Below are 23,163 nucleotides of genomic sequence, written 5' to 3'. Positions count from 1 at the left end.
TATGCCATTCCACCCTGACTTCACAACCTGTCTGAGCTGGAGGAAGAGCCAGGTGCAAGCATGTTAACCTGAAGTAAGCATCCAGCAGAAGGGAGCCCTGCAGAGCCCACGGGTGGCTAGGGCTGCAGCTCATACTGGCCCTCCGTGGCAGTGTAGAAGTCCTCCAGCACCGACTGCAGAAACTCAAAGGTGGGTCGCTCCTCTGGCCGGCTCCGCCAGCACTCAGTGATGATGTCACGGTACAACTCTGGTGGACACGCCTCCGGGCACGGCATGCGATAGCCATGCTCTAGGCTTCGGATGACCTCGGGGTTGCTCATTCCTGCGGGAGGGTGGATAGGGTGCATCAGGGCAGGTGGTGCTCCAGGAGTGCCGTGACTGGCCCTGGGGGCGGTAGACCAGCACTAGATGAGAGACAGCAGGTTCTGACCCACTATGGCCAGTCTAACCCTGGAAGGTCACATAGGTGTCGGGGTCATACCGCTTTGTTTCTTGAAACACGGTTTTCTTGTATAGCCCAGGCTAGCCTTGAACTCAAGATCTGTCTGTCCCAGCCTCCTAAGTGCTGGGATCATAAGCTTGAGCCATTACGTCTGGTTCTGGGGCCATCTAATTTTTTTTTTTTTTCTAATCTGTGTGTGTGAGAGTGAGAGCAGAACAATGGGCAGAGGGCAGAGGATAACATCCAGTGTCTATCGTTGCCTTCATTCGTGTTTGAGACAGGGTCTCTCTATGTTATTTGCTATTGCATACTCCAGGCTAGGTGGCCTTTGAGCGTCTGGGGTCTCTCCAATCTCTCCCCCAGCTCACTGTAAGAGTGCCAGGATTACTGACCTGCTCTGCTGTGCCCAGAGTTACCCCTGGGTTCTGGGGAACCAGGAGCAGGTCCTCTATGCTTGCCTATCAAGCACTTCACACACACACACACACACACACACACACACACACACACACACGAGCCATCTCCCCAGCCTTGGTGACATATTTAAGGATGCCTTTTGCTTTACACTGTTTGGAGAAGAGCTGGGAAGGAACTATGGGGTTTTCAGCAATCACAGGCAGCTTCTCCTGGATGTGTATTTACTATGTAAGTATTCGCTGGAGGGGGATGCTGTGGAAAACAACCACCCATAGTGGCTGCCTGGGCTCTCCTGACTTGGGCAGGAGTCCAGGTCCTCACTTCAGGACAGAACTTTGGAGATCCCACCCTGAGGGGTGAGGTTAAGCTGAAAATCTTGTCCTCAACCTACAAGCTGTCTCATAGCATTCACTGTGCTTGCTCCTGGGGATCCATATGAGCTCTTTGGGAGGAAGGATGAAGCCCTGTGGCCTGAGCAATGCTAGCAAGGAGACAGAAGCCCACAATCAAAATGCAGGTCTGGGCCTCAGTCCCTGTGACAGGACACTGCCCTGACCAGTGTGTGGTCCCTGTGACGGGACCCTGTCCTAACCAGTGTGTGGTCCCTGTGACAGGACCCTGCCCTGACCAGTGTGTGGTCCCTGTGACGGGACCCTGTCCTAACCAGTGTGTGGTCCCTGTGACAGGACCCTGCCCTGACCAGTGTGTGGTCCCTGTGACAGGACCCTGCTCTGACCAGTGTGTGGTCCCTGTGACAGGACCCTGCCCTGACCAGTGTGTGGTCCCTGTGACAGGACACTGCCCTGACCAGTGTGTGGTCCCTGTGACAGGACCCTGCCCTGACCAGTGTGTGGTCCCTGTGACAGGACACTGCCCTGACCAGTGTGTGGTCCCTGTGATGGGACCCTGCTCTGACCAGTGTGTGGTCCCTGTGATGGGACCCTGCTCTGACCAGTGTGTGGTCCCTGTGACAGGACCCTGCTCTGACCAGTGTGTGGTCCCTGTGACAGGATCCTGCTCTGACCAGTGTGTGGTCCCTGTGACAGGACCCTGCCCTGACCAGTATATGGTTCCTGTGACAGGATCCTGCCCTGACCATGTGGGGTCCCTGTGACAGAACCCTGCTCTGACCAGTGTGTGGTCCCTGTGACAGAACCTGCTCTGACCAGTGTGTGGTCCCTGTGATAGGACCCTGCTCTGACCAGTGTGTAGTACCTATAGATACTGAGCCTGGGGAGCCACTATGAGGATGTTCCAGGAGGATGGTGAGAAGTCCAGGGGCAGTACCTACCTGGGTAGGGAACACGTCCATATGTGATGATCTCCATCAGCAGGACTCCAAAGGACCATACATCAGCCTTGATGGTGAACACCCCGAAGTGGATGGCCTCTGGGGCAGTCCACTTGATGGGGAACTTGGCCCCTGCCAGGAGAAGTGCATTAGCTCCAGGGACTGCCAACTCTCCACCCTCATCCCATAGGCTCAACACTGTTTTCTCAGTCTCAGGAGCCAGCCTGAAGTCCCCTGAGGAGAAGTATGGATCCCCAGGCCTTGGCTATCCTCCTGACTCTACCACTTAGGGTGCATTCAACCTATACTGCTTGCTTGCTCAACACACTGAAGTCTTCCTGCAAAGTCAATTCTGCTTCCTTGTATTAACAGAGCAGAGTGCTCCATGGCAACCCTCACTCGGGTGCGAGAGTGGGATGCTTAGTTTTAGTTAGGACCGAGTCTTCCAGGGTGTGCTCCATGACCCCCTCCTTCCATAGGAGGATGATAGAAACTGGATGGGAAAAGTATTTTCTCAACTTAGTCTGGGGATCAGCAGATGAGACAAGTGGGAAGGGAGTGCCCTTGCAGGGTTCCTCAGTTCCTTTACTAGATTCATGTACACGGGAGTCTCCAGGTTGGGGAGGGAGATAGTTCAGCATTCCAAGGCTGTTAGGAACAAAGGGTCCCGAGGTGCTCCTTTGCATGAGATGCTTCTCTGCCCAGCCTCCCTCCATCCAGGGAAAGGAAGCACTGCACTAGCTGGGAAAGAACCCAGTGTCATGGCAAACACAGGCCCATGGTCTCCCTACCCATCTCCAACACCAAGGAGACGTTCAAGGGGGCTTCAGGGAACTGAGAAGTGCAAAGGCTTCCCTGTGGGTGGGGGGAGAGTCTGCTCACCCTCTTGGGCAGTGTATTCACTGTCGATGATCCTGGCCAAACCGAAGTCAGCGATTTTGCAGCACAAGGTCTCAGACACCAGGATGTTGGCTGCCCGCAGGTCACGGTGGATGGAATTCATGCGTTCAATGTAAGCCATCCCTTCTGCGATCTGAGGGGACAGGCCACGTGGTGAAAAGCAGCAAGAATGGAGCCCACCAGCCTCACATCCCCTGCCAGGCGATGAGGAACAAGGCTGGGTGGGGAGCGGGGGAGAGAAAGCATCCACCCCTCCCCATGAGACCAGCGCAGAGCCCAGGGCAGCAGAGAGAAGCTGCCGTCAAACACCCTAGGCTGCCATCCACACCCTGTCCTCCCTTTCCAGGCAACTGTCTCCCAGGTTCTGCTGACCAGGGATAGCAAAAGAAGGCTGGGGCTGAGTGGGGGAGAAGAAGGGATGAACAGGGTGTACAGGGATAGCAGGGAAGGACAGGGTTGCTCCCTCAGTGGACACTTCTCTCAGAAGAGCCAACCACGCCTTGAATCACTAATGTCCAACAGGCTGTGTTACTTCCTGGGTAGCGAGGAGGTCACAGCTCTGACCTGGGACTTGAGAAGTCATCTCTAGCACACAGAGTTAGGGTCAATGTTGAAGGAGCTGACTGTGGCTGAGGCCCTGAACCTGCACCGGTCCCAGGTGAGCACTTGGGGCGTGAGAGTAGAATCTAGGGGAACAGAGGTTCTCATCGAAGAGGAGCCTCGTCTGTCCCAAGCACCTGAGCCAGGTCATTAAGGCTTTGGTCACTCACTGATCGATGGATAAAGTGACCTCAGCTCTCTTCTGTTCTTGCAGGCTTCCGGCCTCTGAACGGATCCTACTTGTCTAGGAACTCAGGTACATACTCTCACAACCTCCCCTTGGGGGAGGGTCTTTGTGCAGTGGGGTTAAAAGAGAATGGGCAGAGAGAGAGAAGGAAAAGGAATGACCTGACCTGAGATAAAGGAAGGTTCCTGACCAGGAAGTGACTGCCTCAAAGCCAGTGGCCAGGGTTAACTTTCTGCACCTCAGTAGGTCTCTGCTACCCCAGTGGAAAAAGACTCTGTGACCTCAGTTCCTGAGTCTGATGCCAGCTGCAGATAATATGGGACAGTGTAGGAAGCTACAGTGGGCAAGCAGGCATGTGGGTTAAAGTGTGGGCAAGAAGGCTCCCTTTCATAGCTCTGTATGTGTTGACAGCATGTCTCACGGCCTGACCACAGACCACAGCTTTCTTGCTGAGAGTTCCAGTTTTAACAGCTGCACTCAGAGCCACCAGATGTGTCTTCCTGCCAGTTAGACCCCTCAGCTAGAATCCCCAGGGGAGAAAGACACCTCCCCATCTTGATTCTGCTCTCTCCTCACAGAAGCTGGAGACTTCTATCCATGGACCCAGAGGGAACCAAAGGCCAGTCCAGACGAGGTCTGGAATTCCCTGATGGTAGATGTGCGTCAGTGCATGCATACGTGTGTGTGCTTGCATGCGTGAGTGCGTGCGTGCGTGCGTGCCTGTGTGTGTGTGTGTAGGTGTAGGGGGTGTCTCTAGAACGTTATGTCCCTTGTACTCTACATGGCTCATGCCTGCCAATCAGGCTAGGGCCAGTTCCAGGGCTGCATCAAGACTTGGGAGTTCTGGGACGGGATGGATGCTTTGAAGAACAAAATAGCAAAGCATGCCTGACTACCTGCTAAACAGAACTCTTGCCTACACCCTGGCTTTCCAACACGGTCATGATCTCTACCTTCCTAATATCCCATCATGGCTGCCCAGAATTGGAACTACATTTCCCAGACTCCCTTGCAGCCAAGTGGGTCATCAAGGCAAATGGAGTCAGGAGGACATGTAAGAGCAAATGTAACAGGAATGTCCCTAGAGTGAAGAAGGTGGAATTTTATCCCCATCCCCTTCTTGCTGGCTAAGAAGAGGCAGGGGTGGGTGGTAAAGTCATCTGACACAGTAAGGTGTCATTCCATGCTAAGATTCTGTGCCCAGCAGAAGACATCAGTGGGCAGGGCCTCTCATCTGTCCACCTCTAGGCGCTTATACACTTAGTACTTCAGGCTTTCTGTCCTTCACAGCCCAGCTCACATCTGACCAACACAGCCTCTCACCAGGGGATCCAGTATAGTCACAAAGCACAGAGGGGTTATCATGACTCCAGGATTCCTCTGCGTCATAGTTCACCAACCTGGGCTGACATGTCAATCAGCCTTGGAAGGGACAATCTGCTACCTTCATCGGTCTTCAGAAAATCCAGCAAGCATCCTAGGAAAAGAGAGACAGTGACTGCAAAGCGACTAGACCCCGGCTCTGTGGTCCTGGTCGGTGGAGGGTCTGCCTATGTCTGCGGAGCCTCATACTTCATGAAAACACTCGCCCCTAGACTTCCAAAAGTTAGTTCTCAGCCAAGTTCAGGGACCTGTCTGGGGTCTCTTAGATCAGCAGAGCTGGAGTTAAATGCCAGTTCTGGGCCTGAGGTTAATGTTCTTTCCAAGCATGATGTTCCCATGTGCCTTCCTAGGTCCATTTTCCTCCTTGATGGAGACTTCCCCTAGGGGAAGCATTAACAAGAAGACACCAGGAGGGAGAGCTGGGGCTTGTAAAAATGAGACTCCTCCACTGCCAGATAGGTGCTCTTGAATATTCAGCCAGGAGGCAGGCACCCAGCACAGTCTATGATGCCGGCTCCCTTGGTGACAACTATTATAATTAGCATGATCACACTGAGGACCTGCAGGAAGCAAGGTGACATCAGGGCCATAAGAGGGGCGAGGTCCCTTAGGTAGAAGGTAGAGCCAGGTCTGATCCCTGGTCAATTGTCCCCTGTGGAGACACTGCAGAGGCCACCGGACCTCATACAGAGGCTGCTGGGTGCCATTTCCCCTGACACCCGTTACTGTGAAATGTTCACACACAGGCTTGGCAACGTTCCCGTAACTGGGAAGAGGTGGAACTGGGTTCCACCATTGGATGCCCAACCTATGGCTCTTCCTGCTTTGCAAGGCTCTGTCCATCACAGTGGGGATCAAAGTATGATGTGTGTGCTGCAGAAACAAAAATGAGGTTCTGGAAACACAGGGCATGCATGCTCTGGACGTGGAAAACATACTCCAGAAGCAAACTCCATGCTCTGGAAGGCTGCGCTTCCCGAGCTGAGAACAAAGCTCTGTGAAGATGATTCTCCCTTGTTTCTCAGCCTCCCCTCTCATTAGATAAAGCTTACAGATCCCCCATAGGAACCCCCAGCCAGGCCAACCCACCACCATGCTCCACTCTCGTTTCTACCCTCTAAGCCCTGTCCTGTAGAGAGAGAAAGGGCCCCACCTCTGGCCATGTACTCCGTGACAATGTAGATGGGCTCCCTGGTGACCACAGCATAGAGACGGACCAGCCTCTCGTGTTGCAGGGTTTTCATCACGTTGGCCTCGCCCAGGAAAGCTTCCGGAGACATGGTTCCCTCCTTCAGGGTCTTGACGGCCACCTTCAAATTGTTTTTGTAATAACCTGACAGGGCAAGGGAATGGAGGAGCCACTCAGGCATGGAAGAAAACCCTTCACCACAGATTCAAGCCCTACTCTATGTGGGCCCAAGGCCCAAGCTGGAACATGCAGTTCCGAAGGGGAATAGATGATAAGAGTGCATGTCTGTGTAAGATGTCAGCCTGTCTCTACAGACCCCATGATGGAGCCCCAGGCTGTGGTGGGATTCATGCAGTCTGAGGGAAATAGGACGATATCCACTAAAGGGCATAGGCAGTAGCTGGGGCTTGCCCTTCCCAGGGTATTAGGCCTTGTGAGGACCAGGTCTGTAGCTCCAGCTAGAGGTGCCTCAGTTCTGGGTGTGAGACTCTGGGAGGCATCAGAATGGGACTTTGAAGTTGTGCTCCAGAGACGTGGACCAGAGCAGAATAAGACAAAGGGCCTTATGTTATGCTTGAGAAGTGTTGCAAATACACAGCAGCAGCAGCAGCCGCTATGATGGAATGGTGTGGGCACTGGGGTCTGAGCTCCCACAGTCTCACACCAGCAAGTGTGGCTTCTGTTTGCACAGACCCTGGAGCTCCTGCTTCCTGGCTCTTGGCTCCCAATGCCTGATGGATGGCTTCTGAGGACCTAATAAAATGGTCAAGTGTACGTAAGTTTAAAATTAGGGAGAGCTGGATTCGAGTCTCTTCTACTACAAGGAAAATAGAGCAACAACGTGAGTCCCTTGGCATCTGAGCCTTATTAGCTCATCTGTAAAGGTACATAGCTATGCCTCTGTCCCTCACAGGCATCTCAGGAAAGGGGGTGTGCTGCCCATATGGAGCTGTCTGCCTCCGTGTCCACTGCAGGCTCAGAACACAGAGTAGAGTGAGGGAACCCGGGATGCCACAACTCACCCATCCAGACTTCTCCAAACTGCCCAGACCCAAGTTTCCGGACCAGCTTAAGAGACTGCCGGGGGATTTCCCATTCATCCTGAGCCCAGGGGTTCTTCGGGGCTGGGCTCACACAGGGCAGGGTCAGTCTCTGGCACAAACCATCCCCCTTCTCTGTATCAGGGAAGAAAAGAGAATCTGGAGGCCATCAGAGCAGACTTCCCTTAGGAACCACACTGTCCCCAACTGTGTCCCTTGTCTCCTCCCTCCCACTGTGGCAGGCAGGACATGATGTCTAGAACCTGCACTCTCTGAGACTGCAGGTCCTTGCTACTTCCCAAGTAACCCCATGTCAAGCATTAGGCCACTGATCTTAAATCATTAAACTGAAACTTGGCAATTCCTTAAGTCCGGCTTGGCAGCCCCCACCCCCAGTTGATTCATAAACTTTGGGATCATACAATAGAGAACCCAAGAGTTCTCTGGGACCCCCGTGCCCCAACACCTCTTACTGGAATAGTGCTCCACCAGGGCCTGGAGGGTGGGGAAGGTGATCCGTGGGGAGATGTAATAGCCACCGTCATCCAGTGAGCGGATCTTATAGTGCTTGACCATCTCCCCCTGGGTGGTAACATCCTTCACAGACAGGGAAAAGGCACCTGGAGGGTTAATAGACACATGAGAAGTGAGGCAGGAATGTAAATCCAGGACTAGGAGTGGGGCTCCTGTGATCTTAAAGAGGTACCCCCAATTCCATATTCTGCTCTCAGCCATTTCAACACAAATTCCCTTTCCTTTTGTCTTAACTCTCTACTCTCCCATCGGCTATCTGACCCAGACTTTCCCTCAAGTCCCCAAACTGCCAGGGCATCAGGAACTCTGGGACAGACAGGACCATTTCTCAGCTACACATGGGTCCTCTACCGGGGTGCCTGAGATACTGAGAAATGGAGGGTTGCCAGGGGACTTGGAGCTTTAGTATCTTTGACTTGAGGCCTGATGACTTCCCCAGAGAAATGGCCAGTCAGGGCCTCCAGTTCCATGCCCTTCCCAGAAGGAGAGCAAGCTATTCCCCAGAGGTCTTTCCAAATTCACACTTGTGTTTTACAGCCTGTGTTGACATTTTCATACGGACAAGGAAGCAGGTGGCCAGGGGTTAGTACACAGGAAGGAAGAATTTTCAGCTAAGAAACGTCTTTCCTTGAGCCTTTATAAAACGCCTCTGTCCAGCCCTGTGGCTGCCACAGACTCTCCCATTTTCAAACTCTTTATTTGTGAGACAGGGACATTGAATAGAGGCCACTTGGAGAGTTAGCAGCGGGCTTGGGGGTGAGGGGACACTCCACCCTTCCTGTAGACACGCCTTGGAGGAGCAGTCCCACCCTCTGCCACAAGGGGTCAGACCTGGACACCTCTCCGCATGAGGACCTTGATCCTGTTCTGTGCTAATTGTTTTGGGTGCTTTCCTATCTCAAGCCTCTTCCCGGCTTATTTGTGTCTTTCTTGGACAATGTGTCCATCACGACCTAGTTGCGAAAGAATGCCAAGAGGCTGCACTCCCGTCCAACACACCTTGAGGCTGCCACAGCCCTCGCCCCTGGACCCCACACTGGATACTGCAGACCTCCCCACCCCACCCTGCTCATTGCCGCTGTGCCTGGGTCTCTACGGGCCCAGAGCGGGCACTATGGAGTTTATCATCCTCACACCAGCACAATGAGGTCAAGAGCTTTTCTCCCCAGGATGCTGTACCTATGTAGGTTCCTGGCTCTACGCCAAAGCATTCCTTTTTTTCCTTCACTAGATACAGCTCCTGACGCTTGAAGCCCTCCAAGGTCCTGCCTACCTTACAGCAACTGAGTGTTCTTAAAGAGCACCCCAATACCGTCAGCTCCATGTCCATGGGACCTCCTGCCTTTGGGAAGTCTCTGGGCTGCCTGGGCATATGGAGAAGTATGGATTTTTTTTTTTTCCAAAGCAGGGTTTCTCTGTGATGCCCTGGCTGTCCTGAAGCTCACTCTATACCAGGCTGGCCTCAAACTCACAAAGATCCACCTGCCTCTGCTTCCCAAGTGCTGGGATTTAAGGTATACACCGCCACACCTGGCTTAGTATGGGTATTTAAACATTTATTTTTATTGTATGTGTAGGAGTGGGTTTTTTTTTGCTTGCATTTCTGTGAACCATGTGTGTGCAGGGCCCAGAGGCCAGAAGAAGTTGTCAAATTCCCTGGATTGGAGTTACAGACATTTGTAAACTGCCATGTGGGTGTTGGGAATAGAACCTTGCTCCTCTGGAAGAGCAGCAAGTGCTCTTAACCACTGAGTCTTCTCTATAGCCTCACCGTTTTATTGTTTTGTTGTTTGTTTGTTTTGTAAGAAAAAACATACTTTTTTATTCTTTTGCAAGTTTTTTTTTTTGTTTTGTTTTTGTTTTTGTTTTTTTTTGTTTTTTTTTTTTTTTGGTTTTTCAAGACAGGGTTTCTCTGTGTAGTTTTGGTGCCTGTCCTGGATCTCGCTATGTAGCCCAGGCTGGCCTTGAACTCACAGAGATCCGTCTGACTCTGCCTCCCGAGTGCTGGGATTAAAGGTGTGCGCCACCACTGCCCGGCTAGTTTTGACACCGTATAATGAGTCACAGTCATTTTCACTCACCATCACCCTCTCTCAACTCCTACTCACCCCTACTAAACCCTTTCTTCACAGATTCCTTAACACTGAGTAGTCAGTCCATCTACCTTTCAGCTAGGACTTTAGTGGGTCCTCACACAGAAACCAATAACCAGCTGCTTGAGAAGCTGAGGGGCATCCCAAGGGTCACATGGGGCATCTGCGGCAGCTTCTTGCTTGGCTTGCAAATAAAGACTATGGCTTTGCAGTGTAGGGTGGGATTCTGCTTCGGAATTATGAGGAGCATGCGTGTACACATGGAGAATCGCACAGTGTTGAATGAAAAGCCACAATAGAGAGACAGCACCGTGGAAGGCTAAAAGGGAGTGAAAGTCAACCCAAGAAAAGAGGAAAGGGCTCCCGACCAACCAATCACCTCTCAGGGAAGAGCCAGTGGAGGAGTGAGGGGCTCTTCTATTGCTAGAATGTTCTGCCTTCCGGCTGTGGTTACACAGGGGTCTACCTATTGCTCTATATAATTTATATCTACTCATGGTTTTTTGGATGCATTGTACATGCTTCCTACTTTATAATAAAAAGGATATTAAGGAGCTGGGGTGTAGTTCAGGGGTAGAGGGTTCAGAGCTGGGGTAGAGGACTTGACTAGTGTTTGAGGTCCTGGGTTTGATTCCGAGAACCACAAAAATAAGTGAGGTCTTGTCTCCAAAACAAAACCAAAGCCATTAGAAAGGAGTGTCAATTGGGTGTGGCGGCACAGGCTTGTGATCCCAGCTCCCAGCAGAGGCAAGAGAGCAATACAAGGTTAAGGTCAGCCTAGTCTACATAGCAAGACTCTTTCAAACAATAATAAATAAGCAAAGAGAGCGATGGGGAAGAATATTATTTTAAAAATGTCAGAGAGAAGGGAGGGAAAGAGAAACAGTGACCCGAGGCTGGAAGCAGCAACTGACTCAGTCCCAGACAGATTTGAATCCCTGAGTCTTGGGTGTTGGCTCTGATTTTGTTGTTGTTGTTTGTTTGGTTTTCAAGACTGGGTTTCTCTGTGTAACAGCCCTGGCTATCCTGGAACTTGTTTTGTAGACCAGGCTGGCCTCGAACTCACAAAGATCCACCTGCCTCTGCTTCCCACACGCTAGGATTAAAGGCGTGCGCCACCACGCCTGGCAGCTTCTAATTCACCAGGCATTGGCCCATCTACACCTGGACACAGGCCACTTTCCAGCCTCCCGAGACCTGCCAGCCTCTGCCCAAGATGCTTTTTAAAGATTCTCTGAGCTTCTTGACTCTTTGATTCCAAAATGTGGCCGGGGACTGAGTGCTATATGGTACCTTTCCTTTCTCAGTCCCTGTCTGCCTCACTTCGCTAGTTTATGACCACCGCGGCCTAGGGCTTTCCATTCCCCCTGCCATCCAGGTCCCAGTGGTCTTGAGGCCAGGGGAACAGCGGGTGTGGACAGCCTCAAAGCCAGCTCCCAGGCAGGGACACAGGATAGAAGGCATCGGGAATCCCTCTCACTCCAGACTGAGGCCTCAGTGGGGGCTCCCCAGGACCATGCACAGCAAGTGGGACGGTGAGGTTACCGGACTCACCTTTATTGCTCTCACTCTCTCTGATGAGGAAGGCTCCAGCCTTGTTCATCGGAGCCAGCAGCTGCCTCTCGGCAACCTTCCGGCTGATGGTCCTGAAGAACCATCTGGAAAACAGCAAGAGTGGGTGAGCCTCAGAGTTGGTGACACCCCCCAAGTCAATCCTGAGATGTTCCTCACATCTCGTTCAGTTAAATGCCCATAAGTCCCTGCAACCCCATTCCATCCCATCTCCCATCATCCTCCAGGCTCATGTTTCCCCTGAACGAAGTGAGTACATGGGCTAGGGGACCTCTATTAGTGTCAGACTGCAAAAATCACGCCTGATCCACTATCCTCCCCTTGCACCAGATGTAGTCATGAGGTTGACATTTTCCTGCCATTGAGTGAATAACGGTACTGCTGGGGGCTTTCTGGGCCTGGATTCCTTCCAAGTCCCCTCTCTTCAGCGTGGGGCTTTTGTCACTTGTGGTCGGATGTAAAATGCTTCCTTCAGGCTCGTATGTTTGAGTATGTGGTCCCACCTAGTGGTGCCGTTTTGGAAGGTTGTGGAACCTTTGAGACATGAGGTCTAATTGGAGGCCACGGGGGTGGCACTTGAGGTGACAGGCCAGCTCAACTTCCCTGCTGGAGCTCTGGAGAATTCCTAGTCCAGTGAGTTGTGAGCGGTCCCGAGATGTACATTCCTACCACCATGAACTCTGTTTCCCACCACGATGGACTGTATTCTCTTAAAACCATGAGCCAAAATAAATCCTGCCTTAAACTGTATTTTTTTTAATAGTGACAAAAGACATAACTAATACACCATGGTTCTGGAGAAAGACCCAGGGCCCACGGGGTGTGGGAAGGGAAGGGAAGGAGGCCAGTGTCACCACCGTGAGATGGCGCATGCCCATGTCTCTGCACCATGTGAGGGAGTAGGTGAGTGGCTCAGCTCAGGTGGACCTTGGAAGCTGGTGATGAGAATGCTGAAGAAGCCCTCTGGGGACTGTCCCTAGAGGTGGTGGGGAGTGGTTGCAGGACATAGAGCCTCGCTGTGGATTCTGGAGGGGACCAGACGTTGGGATAGCCACATCCAGAGAAGCCGGGAAGCAGGTGGCTCTTCTTTCAGATGGGAAGACAGACTCCCTTGGCATCCCTCAGAGTGTTAGAAGATATCCAGAACCTATGATTCCCAGCCCCTCATCAACAGCTGCCATTAGCTCACTTCCTGGCCCTGCCGTACTCAGAGTGGCTGGAGCAGCCCAGCCACCTCTGGCTTGAGGCAATTTATCCACCTACTTTTCTACTTCCAGAGTTTCCACTGGGGCCACAAAGTTGCTGGGCACATAGCCTTCTCTTCCGGTGATGAGTGACCTGGCCAACCACCAGTCTCCAGTGCTAGTGGGAAGAGGGGGAGACAGAAACATGAGAGAGGCTCCCCCAAGATGTTTTGGGCAGCTCCCAGCATCCCCAACAGATCCCATTTTGGTAAGAGACAGGATGGCAGAGACGGACAGACAGTCTGGTGGTAAGGAGGTGCTGTGTGAGTGTGGCCCATCCACTGTGCTGAGCACGTGACAGACAGGAGGGGTCCTGGTGCAGAGTAGGAAGGGAGATTTGTCTGGACAGCGTGACTGGCCTGAGGACCATGTCCTCTACTAAGCAGCCCCCATCTTAATGGGTGGGAAATGTCCAAAATTATGGAATGAGTTGGGACTAAGAAAACAAAACCAGGAGGGCTGCTGACAAGGGAGGACCTGGAAACCTATGTAGGGTCAAAGGTCAGGGCCCTTATGGGTTCAGCTCAAACCCACTGCAGAACTTTAGGAACAAATCAGACCTCGAGGTTCCATGACGTAGGCTTAAAGGGTGGAGGAAGGGAGAGGGACAGGGAGAGCACGGGCAGACATTGGAGAGTGTCCTGAGGAAGAACACAGGAAATAAGCCAAAATGGAGTTCCTATGTGAAGTCCAGAGGGGCTTCGTGTTAGATTTTAACAGCAGAGCGGAAGGCTGGAAGTGGAAACGACCCGGCCAGAAAGACCTGGAGGGAAGGACAATGGCTCAAACTAGAGACAATACTGGGTGACAGGAGGCGGGTATAACAATGGAGAAGACCCTCAAGGGGTGCCCCGGGGATGTGGTGGGTGAATGAGGGAGGCGGACAATGGGGGGTGTCCTGTGCTGACAGGGGGCAGTATTCTAGAAATTTACCTCTTCAAGACCTGGAGCTTCTCTCCCTTCAGCACCTGCAGGTCCCTGTCATTCACGGCCACGTAGTCAAACAGGGCCACCACAAAATGCTCCTCTGAAAAGAACAAGGGAAAGATGGCTACCACTGTGGCCCACGACAGAGGTGGAGGTCTGGGGGACTGTGTGGTGCAAGCCATCTTCCAACTCCTCAGAGGATTAGTGGCAGGGAAGCCACGTGAGGCTACTCTTTCGACAAGAAAGGGGGAATTCTCAGGAAGGGACGCCTAGACCCATGTCCAATCTAGGAGCAGGCTGGCTCTCATTGCCTAGCTCATCTTCCTTTCAGACCTCAGGCCTGGGCAAAAATTTGGGAGGGCAGCTACACGGAGGCAGCCATCGCCAGCCCTCAGAGGGCTTTAAGCCCAAGTCTGGGATCCTGCATCCAGCCTGCCTCTGGCACATCCCTCAGCATCCTTTCCCAGCCTCTCTCCCAGAGGTCATGTAACCACTCTATTCCTGCTCTCCCTACAGCGTTTGTGCCCAGAGCTTCCCAGTGGCCCTCAGCACTTGTCCCTCCTGGCTCTGTGCCTCTCTTGGAGGGCTGTTGACATGCTGGAGGCCCTGAGGCAGTTGAAGGCTCAGGAGCATGGAGGACCACCTTTCAAATGATCCCGGTTTGACACCAGGGACCCCTGAACACCTGGCAGAATCTCTTGGAGACTTGTAGCTTGCAGAGGACCTAACGTTGTCATGGATGAGTGGTATGGCCTGAGGCTGGGACCTTCCCTTGTGGGGAGGAGGTTTGGCATGAATGACAGGGGTCCCTGGCAGTGTTGAGACTCAAACTTGTACCAAAGGCTCGGTTACTTCCTTCCCCCCGAGCTTCCATTCTGAAGAGGAGACATCCCCCTGCTAGAAAGTGAGGGATCACCTGTCTGATGGGAAAGATGGTGTCCTTAGCCAGGTAAGGGACACCAGTTTCAGCACTTTGCTCATAAAGGTAACAAGCTGGTCCCTCTCAGGACAGGAGAGGTGTGTTACCCAATGTGACATCTTCCCCTGTCCTGGAACACAGCGGTCTGCATGCTGCAAGCTCCACGTCCTCTGTGAGTGAGTGAAGGGATGGCTGGTGTGGACGGGTGATGGGGATGCTATGGAGGCCAGTTCTGAATGAGGCCCCATCCAGGGAGTCCTCAAAGCCCGAGTCCTGGCCCAAGAGGAGGCTCATTCGTTATGTGACCACCATAGGGTGGAGTCTGAGATGAAGGAGGAAGCACGTGTGACTAGAGGGTTTCCGGTGGAGACTGGACATGGAAGAGGCAGGCAAGACGTTGTCCCCAACATGGACCAGACCTTGGGCTGAGAGGGAAGGACACAGCAGTCCTGCTGCCCTTTGAGTCTGGGGCCTAGAGTCTGCAAGCCAGGCCTCGACAGTGCGGATGCACTCCCGTAACTCTTTCCTTGGTCTCCTTTGCGGCTCACAGAGAGGTTCTTAAGCTCCCAACCTCCCCCCAGTGCCCCATTCCTACCTTGATCTGGGTGCTGGTCAGGAGACGGAGGGGCAAGGTGGTTGAAGACAACCTTGGGAAGAAGAACAGAGTTAGTGAGCAGTGCGCAGCAAAGGTAGACTGAGGAACTGGAGATCCAGTTGGCGGGATTACCTGTGGGGACCCACTCCAAGGAAGGACAGTGGCCACTGTACGGGGATACTTAGATAAATTCTGTATACACTGTCAACTCCTTGGAGCACCAGTCACCCCAGGCCACCTGCCATCCTTGCTTTGACCGTGTATGGAGTTACCCCAGCTTCAAAAGGGAAAAAACACTGTCACCGTCATTAAAATTCTGGCTCTACCGTTAAAGAAGATGTTGCAGACTGTTATTTATTGGCAAAGAAAAATATCTTAAAATTGTGTTTCCCAAAAACTCAATCAATATTCACTAGTGTCTATCCCAAGGGTTGACTTCTGTTCATTTTTACCAGGACACAGCATGAGCATATACCTAGTACAATAGTAGTCACACATAAAGATTTTTTTGTCATGGGAATAGCCCTTACAATCCATGACAGAACAATGAATAATGAGCTACATCTACCATGCACCAGTGTGGTTAAATCTCACCAACACTGTGCTGGACCCGTGGACTCCTATCACCCTGGAACCGAGGCCCCAATAAACTCCTCTTGGAGTTGTTTCAGTCACAGTGTTTTATTACGGCAACAGAGAATGTAGCTAAGGGGCTCAGAAGAGACGATTCTATATCTCTGGTGAGTGTGATGGTAAGGAATCGTCATCTTTTTAAAGTTAGTATCCATTGCGCAGCTTTTAAAAGTTAGGTTCTAGGTTTCTACTGGTTAGTATGTCACCTCAGGGAAACAACTTGACCTGCCTACGTTTGAATTCACCCATATTCTCATTCATTCATGCTGTGGATATCGTTATGTATAAATAAAACACTGATTGGCCAGTGGCCAGGCAGGAAGTATAGGCGGGACAAGGAGAGAGGAGAATTCTGGGAAGCGGAAGGCTGAGGGAGACACTGCCAGCTGCCGCCATGACTAGCAGCATGCGAAGATGCCGGTAAGCCATGAGCCACGTGGCAAGGTATAGATTTACAGAAATAGATTAATTTAAGATACAAGAACAGTTAGCAAGAAGCCTGGTACGGCCATACAGTTTGTAAGCAATATAAATCTCTGTGTTTACTTGTTTGGGTCTGAGCAGCTGTGGGACTGGCGGGTGTCAGAGATTTGTCCTGACTGTGGGCCAGGCAGGAAAACTCTAGCTACACATTCATTCACTCAAAAAACATCTCAGTTCGTTCATTTAGTCAATAAACATCTCACTGTGTTCATTCAGTCAATAAACATCTCACTGTGTGCACTCGGACACAGTGACACTTGGACACAGTCAGAAGAAAGGCCAGGGCTCATCTATGAAAGGGAACCGGCAGTCTCTGCTCCTGTCAGGTCTCTGCTGGAATCTTGGTAATGCCCACAGACAGGGCAGGACATCGGTCCAGGCATGATTATAATTATCCCCAAACTAATAGATTTGTGACCAAGCAGGAAATGAAATGAAACAGCCATCTAGACATTAAAGGGGCTGGTTTAGGGGGTGCCTGTGCCTTAGACTCTTTCCTGGAGGGGGCTGATGACTTACCAGGGGTGGCAGGGGTGGGGGAGCCTTGCTCTGGGCATGGACCTTCACGGGGCTCCAGCCCTTGCCTTTCTCGCCGGCCTGCCTCTTGCTGCTCAGCAGCCCCATCCTGTAGGAGAGTATGCGGCAGACAGTGACAAGAGATCACAAACCCCGGGTCCCTGCACCCAACCTCCTTCTGGTTAGGAATACGTGACAGTGCAGCTCTCCACATCAGAGCGTGGGAGAAGAGGCTGAAAGAGCTAAGCTGGTATCCATCTTTTTCTCAGTGACCCAGAAAAGGAAAATGACTATGTTCATGACGTAGACATCACCTGGCCTGGGTCCTAGTTTCTCAGAGACAGGAGTCTGGGTAGAGGAGCCATCTTGATCTTACATGAGCCTGATCCCATGTCTGGTGGTCTGGGTTTTAGTCTTACTTTGCTAGTGGGCCACTATGTCACTGGGAAGTCCCCCTTCCTCCCTGGGCCCATGGGCTCCTCTGTCAATGGTGAGATTTTATTTGATCATGTCTAACAGGGTGCTCTGCAGCTAGAATTTTTGGGTAAAATGCCATATACAGAGGACAAACTGACAGGTAGTATGGTGGGCATTGAAGGCCAATCATAGTTGCCCAGTAATTGGAAATTTTGTGTAGAGGTGAGATCATGGTCAAGACTGTTCTTTAGTGAAGAATCTTAGCAGATGTGGGAAAGACCCAAATTCAGGCAGCAAAATGAATACATAATGTTTTCCTTGTTATTTTGATTATTGATGGGGCAAGAATGCAGTTTTTTTTTAAAAAAGAACAAAATAAAGATGTGAAGGGAAAAAAAACAGAAAATTTTAAGACTGTGTACATGTGGCTGTTAATGCAAAACACTGTCCCAAAGATATTTCTAGAATGTTTAATATCATTTACTTCAGACAGTAGGACTTCATAGGACTTTTATTTTCTCTCATATAATTTCCTATATCCCATGAGCACTTCAGTAGTAAGTGAATACTCTTGTACAAGAAGAAAAGTTATGAGATCATCTTAACAATTTGCCTAACAACAGCAGTACTTAGGGCCTGGGAAGAATAGTTCCTGAATAGACAAGACACCAAGTGGCTGGGACTCAAGTCTTTCCTGTGCTCCCCATTTCCAGGCTCAATGACAAGTCAGTGAGCAGCAGGTTCTAGAACCTTCTCTACACTTGGACATTTTCTGCCCCTGTTCAGATGACCACATTGTTGTTTTCCTCCAACTAGTCAGCCGCCAAATTTGAACTTTCTGGGAAAACATGTCCCCTTAACCAGCAAAATTGAATATTTAAAGACCCCGACAGGAAGTCCAGCTCATGACCCAGTACTTACATTCCATGACCAACTGACTTTCCAGGGCTTTAAGGAACACACAGCTTCTCAGTGAAGACCAACTACACACTAGTCATTCAGGAGGTGCAGTTGTGTGACAACATTTTTTTTTTTTGTGACTGGGCTTGGGCTAACCCTGCAGTTTCAAGGTGATTGGAGACAGGAAGTACAGAAGTCCACCAGGGCAGACAGAGCACACATGTAATCCTGGTGTTTCAGGAGGCTTGACTTCATCCAGAAGACAACAACTTCCCTTCCAAGAAAAGATGGGAAGAGGGTGTGAGTCTGCCTGTGTGAGTGAGTGAATGTGTGTGTGTGTGTGTGTGTGTGTGTGTGTGTGTGTGTGTGTGTATACGCGTGCCATTTGTGGGTTACCCAAAAGAGGACAGGAGACTTTTGTTGCTTGGAAACATACTTGACCCCCATGCAGACTCTCACAAGAGCCGGGAGGTCCCTGTTTGCCCCTGGGGAGGTGCTCAAAGCCTGAAACCCAACCTCAGTCAAACGGGATGTGGTGAAGGCAACAGTTAAAGTCAGAGAGCCGAAGGCCTCGAGTGACACCTGGTGTGTGTGTGTCATGGTTGAAAAGCACTCGACACCTCCAGTTTTGATGTTTGTGATAGCATCAGTGGCCTGGCTACGATAGTCCCTGCATCTGAAGCAGGAGAGCCCAAGAGGCTTTAAGATGGCGTGGAAGGTGGCAGAGCAGCAGCTCCGAGGCTGTGTCCAGCTCACACAGGAAGCAAGTGGACAGCTGACCCTGCCAGGGCAGTTCAAGTTCAGATCCCCGCTTCTCCCCTGCAAGGGATACCACCTGCCTACAAAGCTTTCAAGGACACTTCTTTCTCCCCATCGTTCCAGCAACTGGGCTTGGGTGACCAGAGCTCAGAACAGCCTGCCTACTGGCTTTATGAGCATGAGCAAATCATTTCACTTCTCTGAGTCTATCTCCTTGTCGATGGGAAGGTATGAGTCCATTCCTGGTACCACAGACAAAGCTTTCTGAAGAAGGTATCCTCAAATGTGGCTGAGAAAGTTGAGTAATTGACCTCTCATCTGGGATGGGGTCCAAGAGCTCTCTTTCTGCAGAATTAAACCAAAGTATGAAATTCTCAATTCCATCTTGTCCATTTGGCTTGTCTCTGTAATCCATTTCCAGCTGGTCACAAATGTATTTTAATCATGCTTTCCTGTGACAGTTGGCTATGGACGTTTGCATAAAAGAAGGGCAATGCGCACCAAAATATGGAAACAATTGCGTGACCACTGCTGCCTGGGCAAAAGTAGTTGCCCTGACTCCGCGAGCTGTTAAAAGGCGGTTGTGACATTCAGTCACTCCCTGGCGTGCTCCGGTCTAGGCTTAGTGCGCAGAAGATGTCTGGGCAAGTTGATGCGTAAAGAGCAGACATGTAGGTGTAAAATGAAAGGCCAACAGCTTATACATAACTAACAAACATTGCCAAGTGGCCCCCGCAAGATGAAGACAAGTTAGAAACAAGGAAGAAATGGGACACTAAATAAACATTTTGTTCTGTTTTTGTTTCTTTTATATTTTGAATTAACACGTGACAGCCTGTTTCCGACGCACACGAGCTAGTGAGAAGAGGCCTGTGGGCATCACGATTCTTTCCCTCCCCAGGGCTTTGCAATTTCCAAGGTGGCCCTGAGATGTATTGGGGTTGTCTGTCTTTTCTTTGGGGGTCAAGGCTTGGTATAAGAAATCTGAAGGTTTGGTAGTGGATTGAAAGATGGTGGCCAGTGAGAGCCCCTTGGATCCAGCAAAGCATTGAGCCATTTATGTACCTGCACTGGCATCACTAATCCAGAAACCCATACTTGTTATTCCAGAAACAGGGGACACCTGGTTGAAACAAATATCATGAGTGAAGTCATTTTTAGGGTATATGGCTTCAGGTCTGTCTGACTCCAATTCGTATTTTTGAGTGGCAGGGGCTGTCTGGTATTAGGTGCTCTGCAAAGTTATCCTAACACTCCACCCACAGTGCACTGTTTGGGGGGTCACACAGTACAGTAAGCAAGAACACAGAGTGCAATTGTTTGTCCTTCAGTAAGTTGCTTAGGATTTCAGTGTGTTAATTGGAGTAATGATTATTCCTGTTCCCTGAAATATTTCCTATATTTCCATAAGGCCTGAATTAGTATTACTCATTATTAGTACATCTTAGAACAGTGCCTAACTTATCTAATTGTCTAATAGGCACCACACTGTTATGCTAGACTCACGAACAGCCAATGGTTACAGTTCCTTCAGTAACCATGAGAGGTAAGTGTTACTAGTTCCTTTCTGCAGATGGCAGTTAGGGACAGCAGAAATCTGTCTGCCATCATGCCATCAGGGAACAGCAAGCCCGGCCTTCAACACAGTCACAACTCAGCCTCGTTCCCTCCACACATGAACTTGAAACAGCCCCAGCCATGGCTCACAGGAATCTGTAATCTTTTGTTCATTTTGTCCCAAACATTCCACACCTGCTAACAATGTGCTGTGCCGCACACAGCAGAAGGCACAGAGCTAATTCAACCCTCATCCAATATTTATCTCATGCTGGCTTCTTGCTTGGTTTGCCCTTGAAAGTCCAACACAGTCACACACAACTTGTGACTACTGTTCTCCTGCCTCAACTTTGACCAGTTCCATGTCCTTGATTTGTAAAATACAAGTCCTATAGAACGTTCTATATTTTTGACTTTGCTTCTGTGTTATGGTTCATAGCATGCTTGGCTCTCTCTTTCTCTCTCTCCCTTTCTTTCTTTCTTTCTTTCTTTCTTTTTTTGGTTTTTTTTTTTTTTAGAGACAGGGTTTCTCTGTGTAATTTTGGTGCCTGTCCTGGATCTCGCTCTGTAGACCAGGCTGGCCTTGAACTCACAGAGATCCGCCTGGCTCTGCCTCCCGAGTGCTGGGATTAAAGGTGTGCGCCACCGCCGCCTGGCCTCTCCTTCTTTCTTATACATAGAGCAAAAGCCACAGGCTCCATTTGATTCAGATGCATCTTTTCCTGATAGGGATGCTCCCTAAGGGTGATGTACATTGTATAGGAGGTACACAATGTAGTTCAAGTGGTCTGTTCCCATATGTCCATCAACAATGTTCTCACCAACATTTTAGCTGATTTTTTGTTGATAGTTACAAAAGCTAGTATTCCGATTTCATCATGGGTTTCACATTTATTTGTTAGCTGAGAGTTGAGAGAAGACATGGCCAGAAAATGAGAACCCCAGAAAGACTGCCAATCATAAATCTACCACAGGCAGGTATTTTCCCGAGGACATTTGAGGCAGGAAATGTGTCCAGAAAATGAAGATTTTCCATTAGCTGGATTATAGAGTGTGTATTAGAATTATTTAAGGGAACACAGTCCAAGTTGTGTGCAATATTTTTTAAAGACTGATAATTCGGTGTTGGAGAGATTGCTCAACAGTTAAGAGCACCGGCTGCACCTTCTAGAGGACACTGGTTCGATTCCCAGTACCAAAATGACAGTTCACAACAACCTGTAACTTTAGTCCCAGGGGATCTGGTGCACAGACATACATGCAGGTAGGCCACAGACAAACAAGCATTTTTTTTTTTTTAGATAGCTGAACACTTCTGACAGTCCCAAGTCATCTCCCATCAAGAGATTGACCATGTGTACTGGTTAATTTTATGTCAACTTGACACAAGCTAAAGTCATCTGAAAGGAGGGAACCTCAATTGAGAAAATGCCTCCATAAGATCAGGCAAGCCTGGAAGGCATTTTCTTAATTAGTGATTGAATAGGCAAGGGCTCAGCCCATTGTGGGTGGTGCCACCTCTAGGCGGGTGGTCCTGGGATTTATAAGAAAGGAGGCTGAGCAAGCCATGGGGAGCAAGCCAGTAAGCAGCACTCCTCCTTGGCCTCTGCACCAGGATCCTGCCCTGTTTTAGATCTTGTCCTGACTTCCTTCGATGACAAACAATGATGGGGAAGTAGAAACAGAGGAAACCCTTTCCTTCCCAACTTGCTTTTTGGTCACAGTGTTTCATCACAGCAATAGAAACCCTAATTAAGACAGCATGCCTGATCCTACCTAGCTCCTAAGTCGTTTATTTTCCCAACACGAGCAATGAGCTTGATAGCCACGTGTGGCATTGTAGCATCTGGCTGAGTGAGGACCCCTGGGCACGTGTGACTCCGTGTCAAGGGACCAGCTAACAGTGTGGACTAAGGCAGGGTGAGGAAGAGGCACTCCCGTTGCCACTTCAACTTTATAAAACCCAAATAATTTCTGCTGTGTGTGGAAATCCTCCCACCCCCAACTGCGGTAAATCTGTTAGAGAAGATTTTCTGATGATAAAGAGTTTGAGGGTTCCGAGCAGAGCTTCAGGAGGGAAGCTGACCTTCTTGTGAAGCTGCTCGGAATACGAGACGTGCATCATCCACGTGTCACTCTGAAGCCTTGGAGAGAAGCCCAACACACATTGCGTGATTACATGCATGAATAAAACTCCTTTATATGAATCGAAATTCTTCTTGGAGGGAAATCACATGCAAATTTGTATTTTAAAAATCCCCCATTAGTGATCACGGAAACATGTTAGTGATCTGCTCTCCTGTCAACAGTGTAGCTACCCTCATATCTTGCATTAATGGCACAAGGGTTGTAATCTACTCTTCACTGTTTAGTTTTTTGTAACTTTTAACAGTTCAATGAAACACTAAATCTCAAACTCGTTACTTCTTAACGGAGTCCATTCTTTATACGGCGAAGGATTCTGAAACACGGTTTTGTAAGCAGCTGATCCCAGCCCCACCCTAACAGTTCTGCCTCAAAGGTGGGGTGGGACTCCAGGATCTGCATTTTAAGGTCAGTGATGGA

The 23,163-nt window shown here is 50.2% G+C and overlaps 1 protein-coding gene across 1 annotated transcript; it reads right to left on the bottom strand.

Moving 5' to 3' along the window:
• Positions 1–116: 116 nt before the first annotated feature.
• On the bottom strand, positions 117–17,073 carry Blk (BLK proto-oncogene, Src family tyrosine kinase). Its single transcript, XM_059274369.1, has 12 exons — positions 16,969–17,073; positions 15,334–15,385; positions 13,826–13,919; positions 12,912–13,010; positions 11,631–11,734; positions 7,923–8,069; positions 7,432–7,584; positions 6,374–6,553; positions 5,238–5,314; positions 3,033–3,183; positions 2,151–2,282; positions 117–322 (listed from the first exon to the last, which is right to left on the bottom strand). Exons 1-12 carry the CDS (start codon positions 17,071–17,073, stop codon positions 117–119), a joined length of 1,500 nt encoding a protein of 499 aa, XP_059130352.1.
• Between the last annotated feature and the right edge of the window lie 6,090 nt (positions 17,074–23,163).

The sequence above is a fragment of the Peromyscus eremicus genome, chromosome 9, assembly GCF_949786415.1.
Source record: "Peromyscus eremicus chromosome 9, PerEre_H2_v1, whole genome shotgun sequence".
Classification (NCBI taxonomy): Eukaryota; Metazoa; Chordata; class Mammalia; order Rodentia; family Cricetidae; genus Peromyscus; species Peromyscus eremicus.
This window is presented reverse-complemented; position numbering and strand designations above follow the sequence as displayed.

Bases quoted from the DNA above. Each gene is read 5' to 3' on its own strand.
- Blk (XM_059274369.1), bottom strand. From the start codon at position 17,073: ATGGGGCTGCTGAGCAGCAAGAGGCAGGCCGGCGAGAAAGGCAAGGGC. The intron at 11,735-12,911 runs GTAGGTGGATAA...GCTGTTTTCCAG, and splicing joins GAAACTCTGGAAGTAGAAAA to ATGGTTCTTCAGGACCATCA. The intron at 6,554-7,431 runs GTGAGTTGTGGC...TTGCCCTGTCAG, and splicing joins GTTTGGAGAAGTCTGGATGG to GTTATTACAAAAACAATTTG.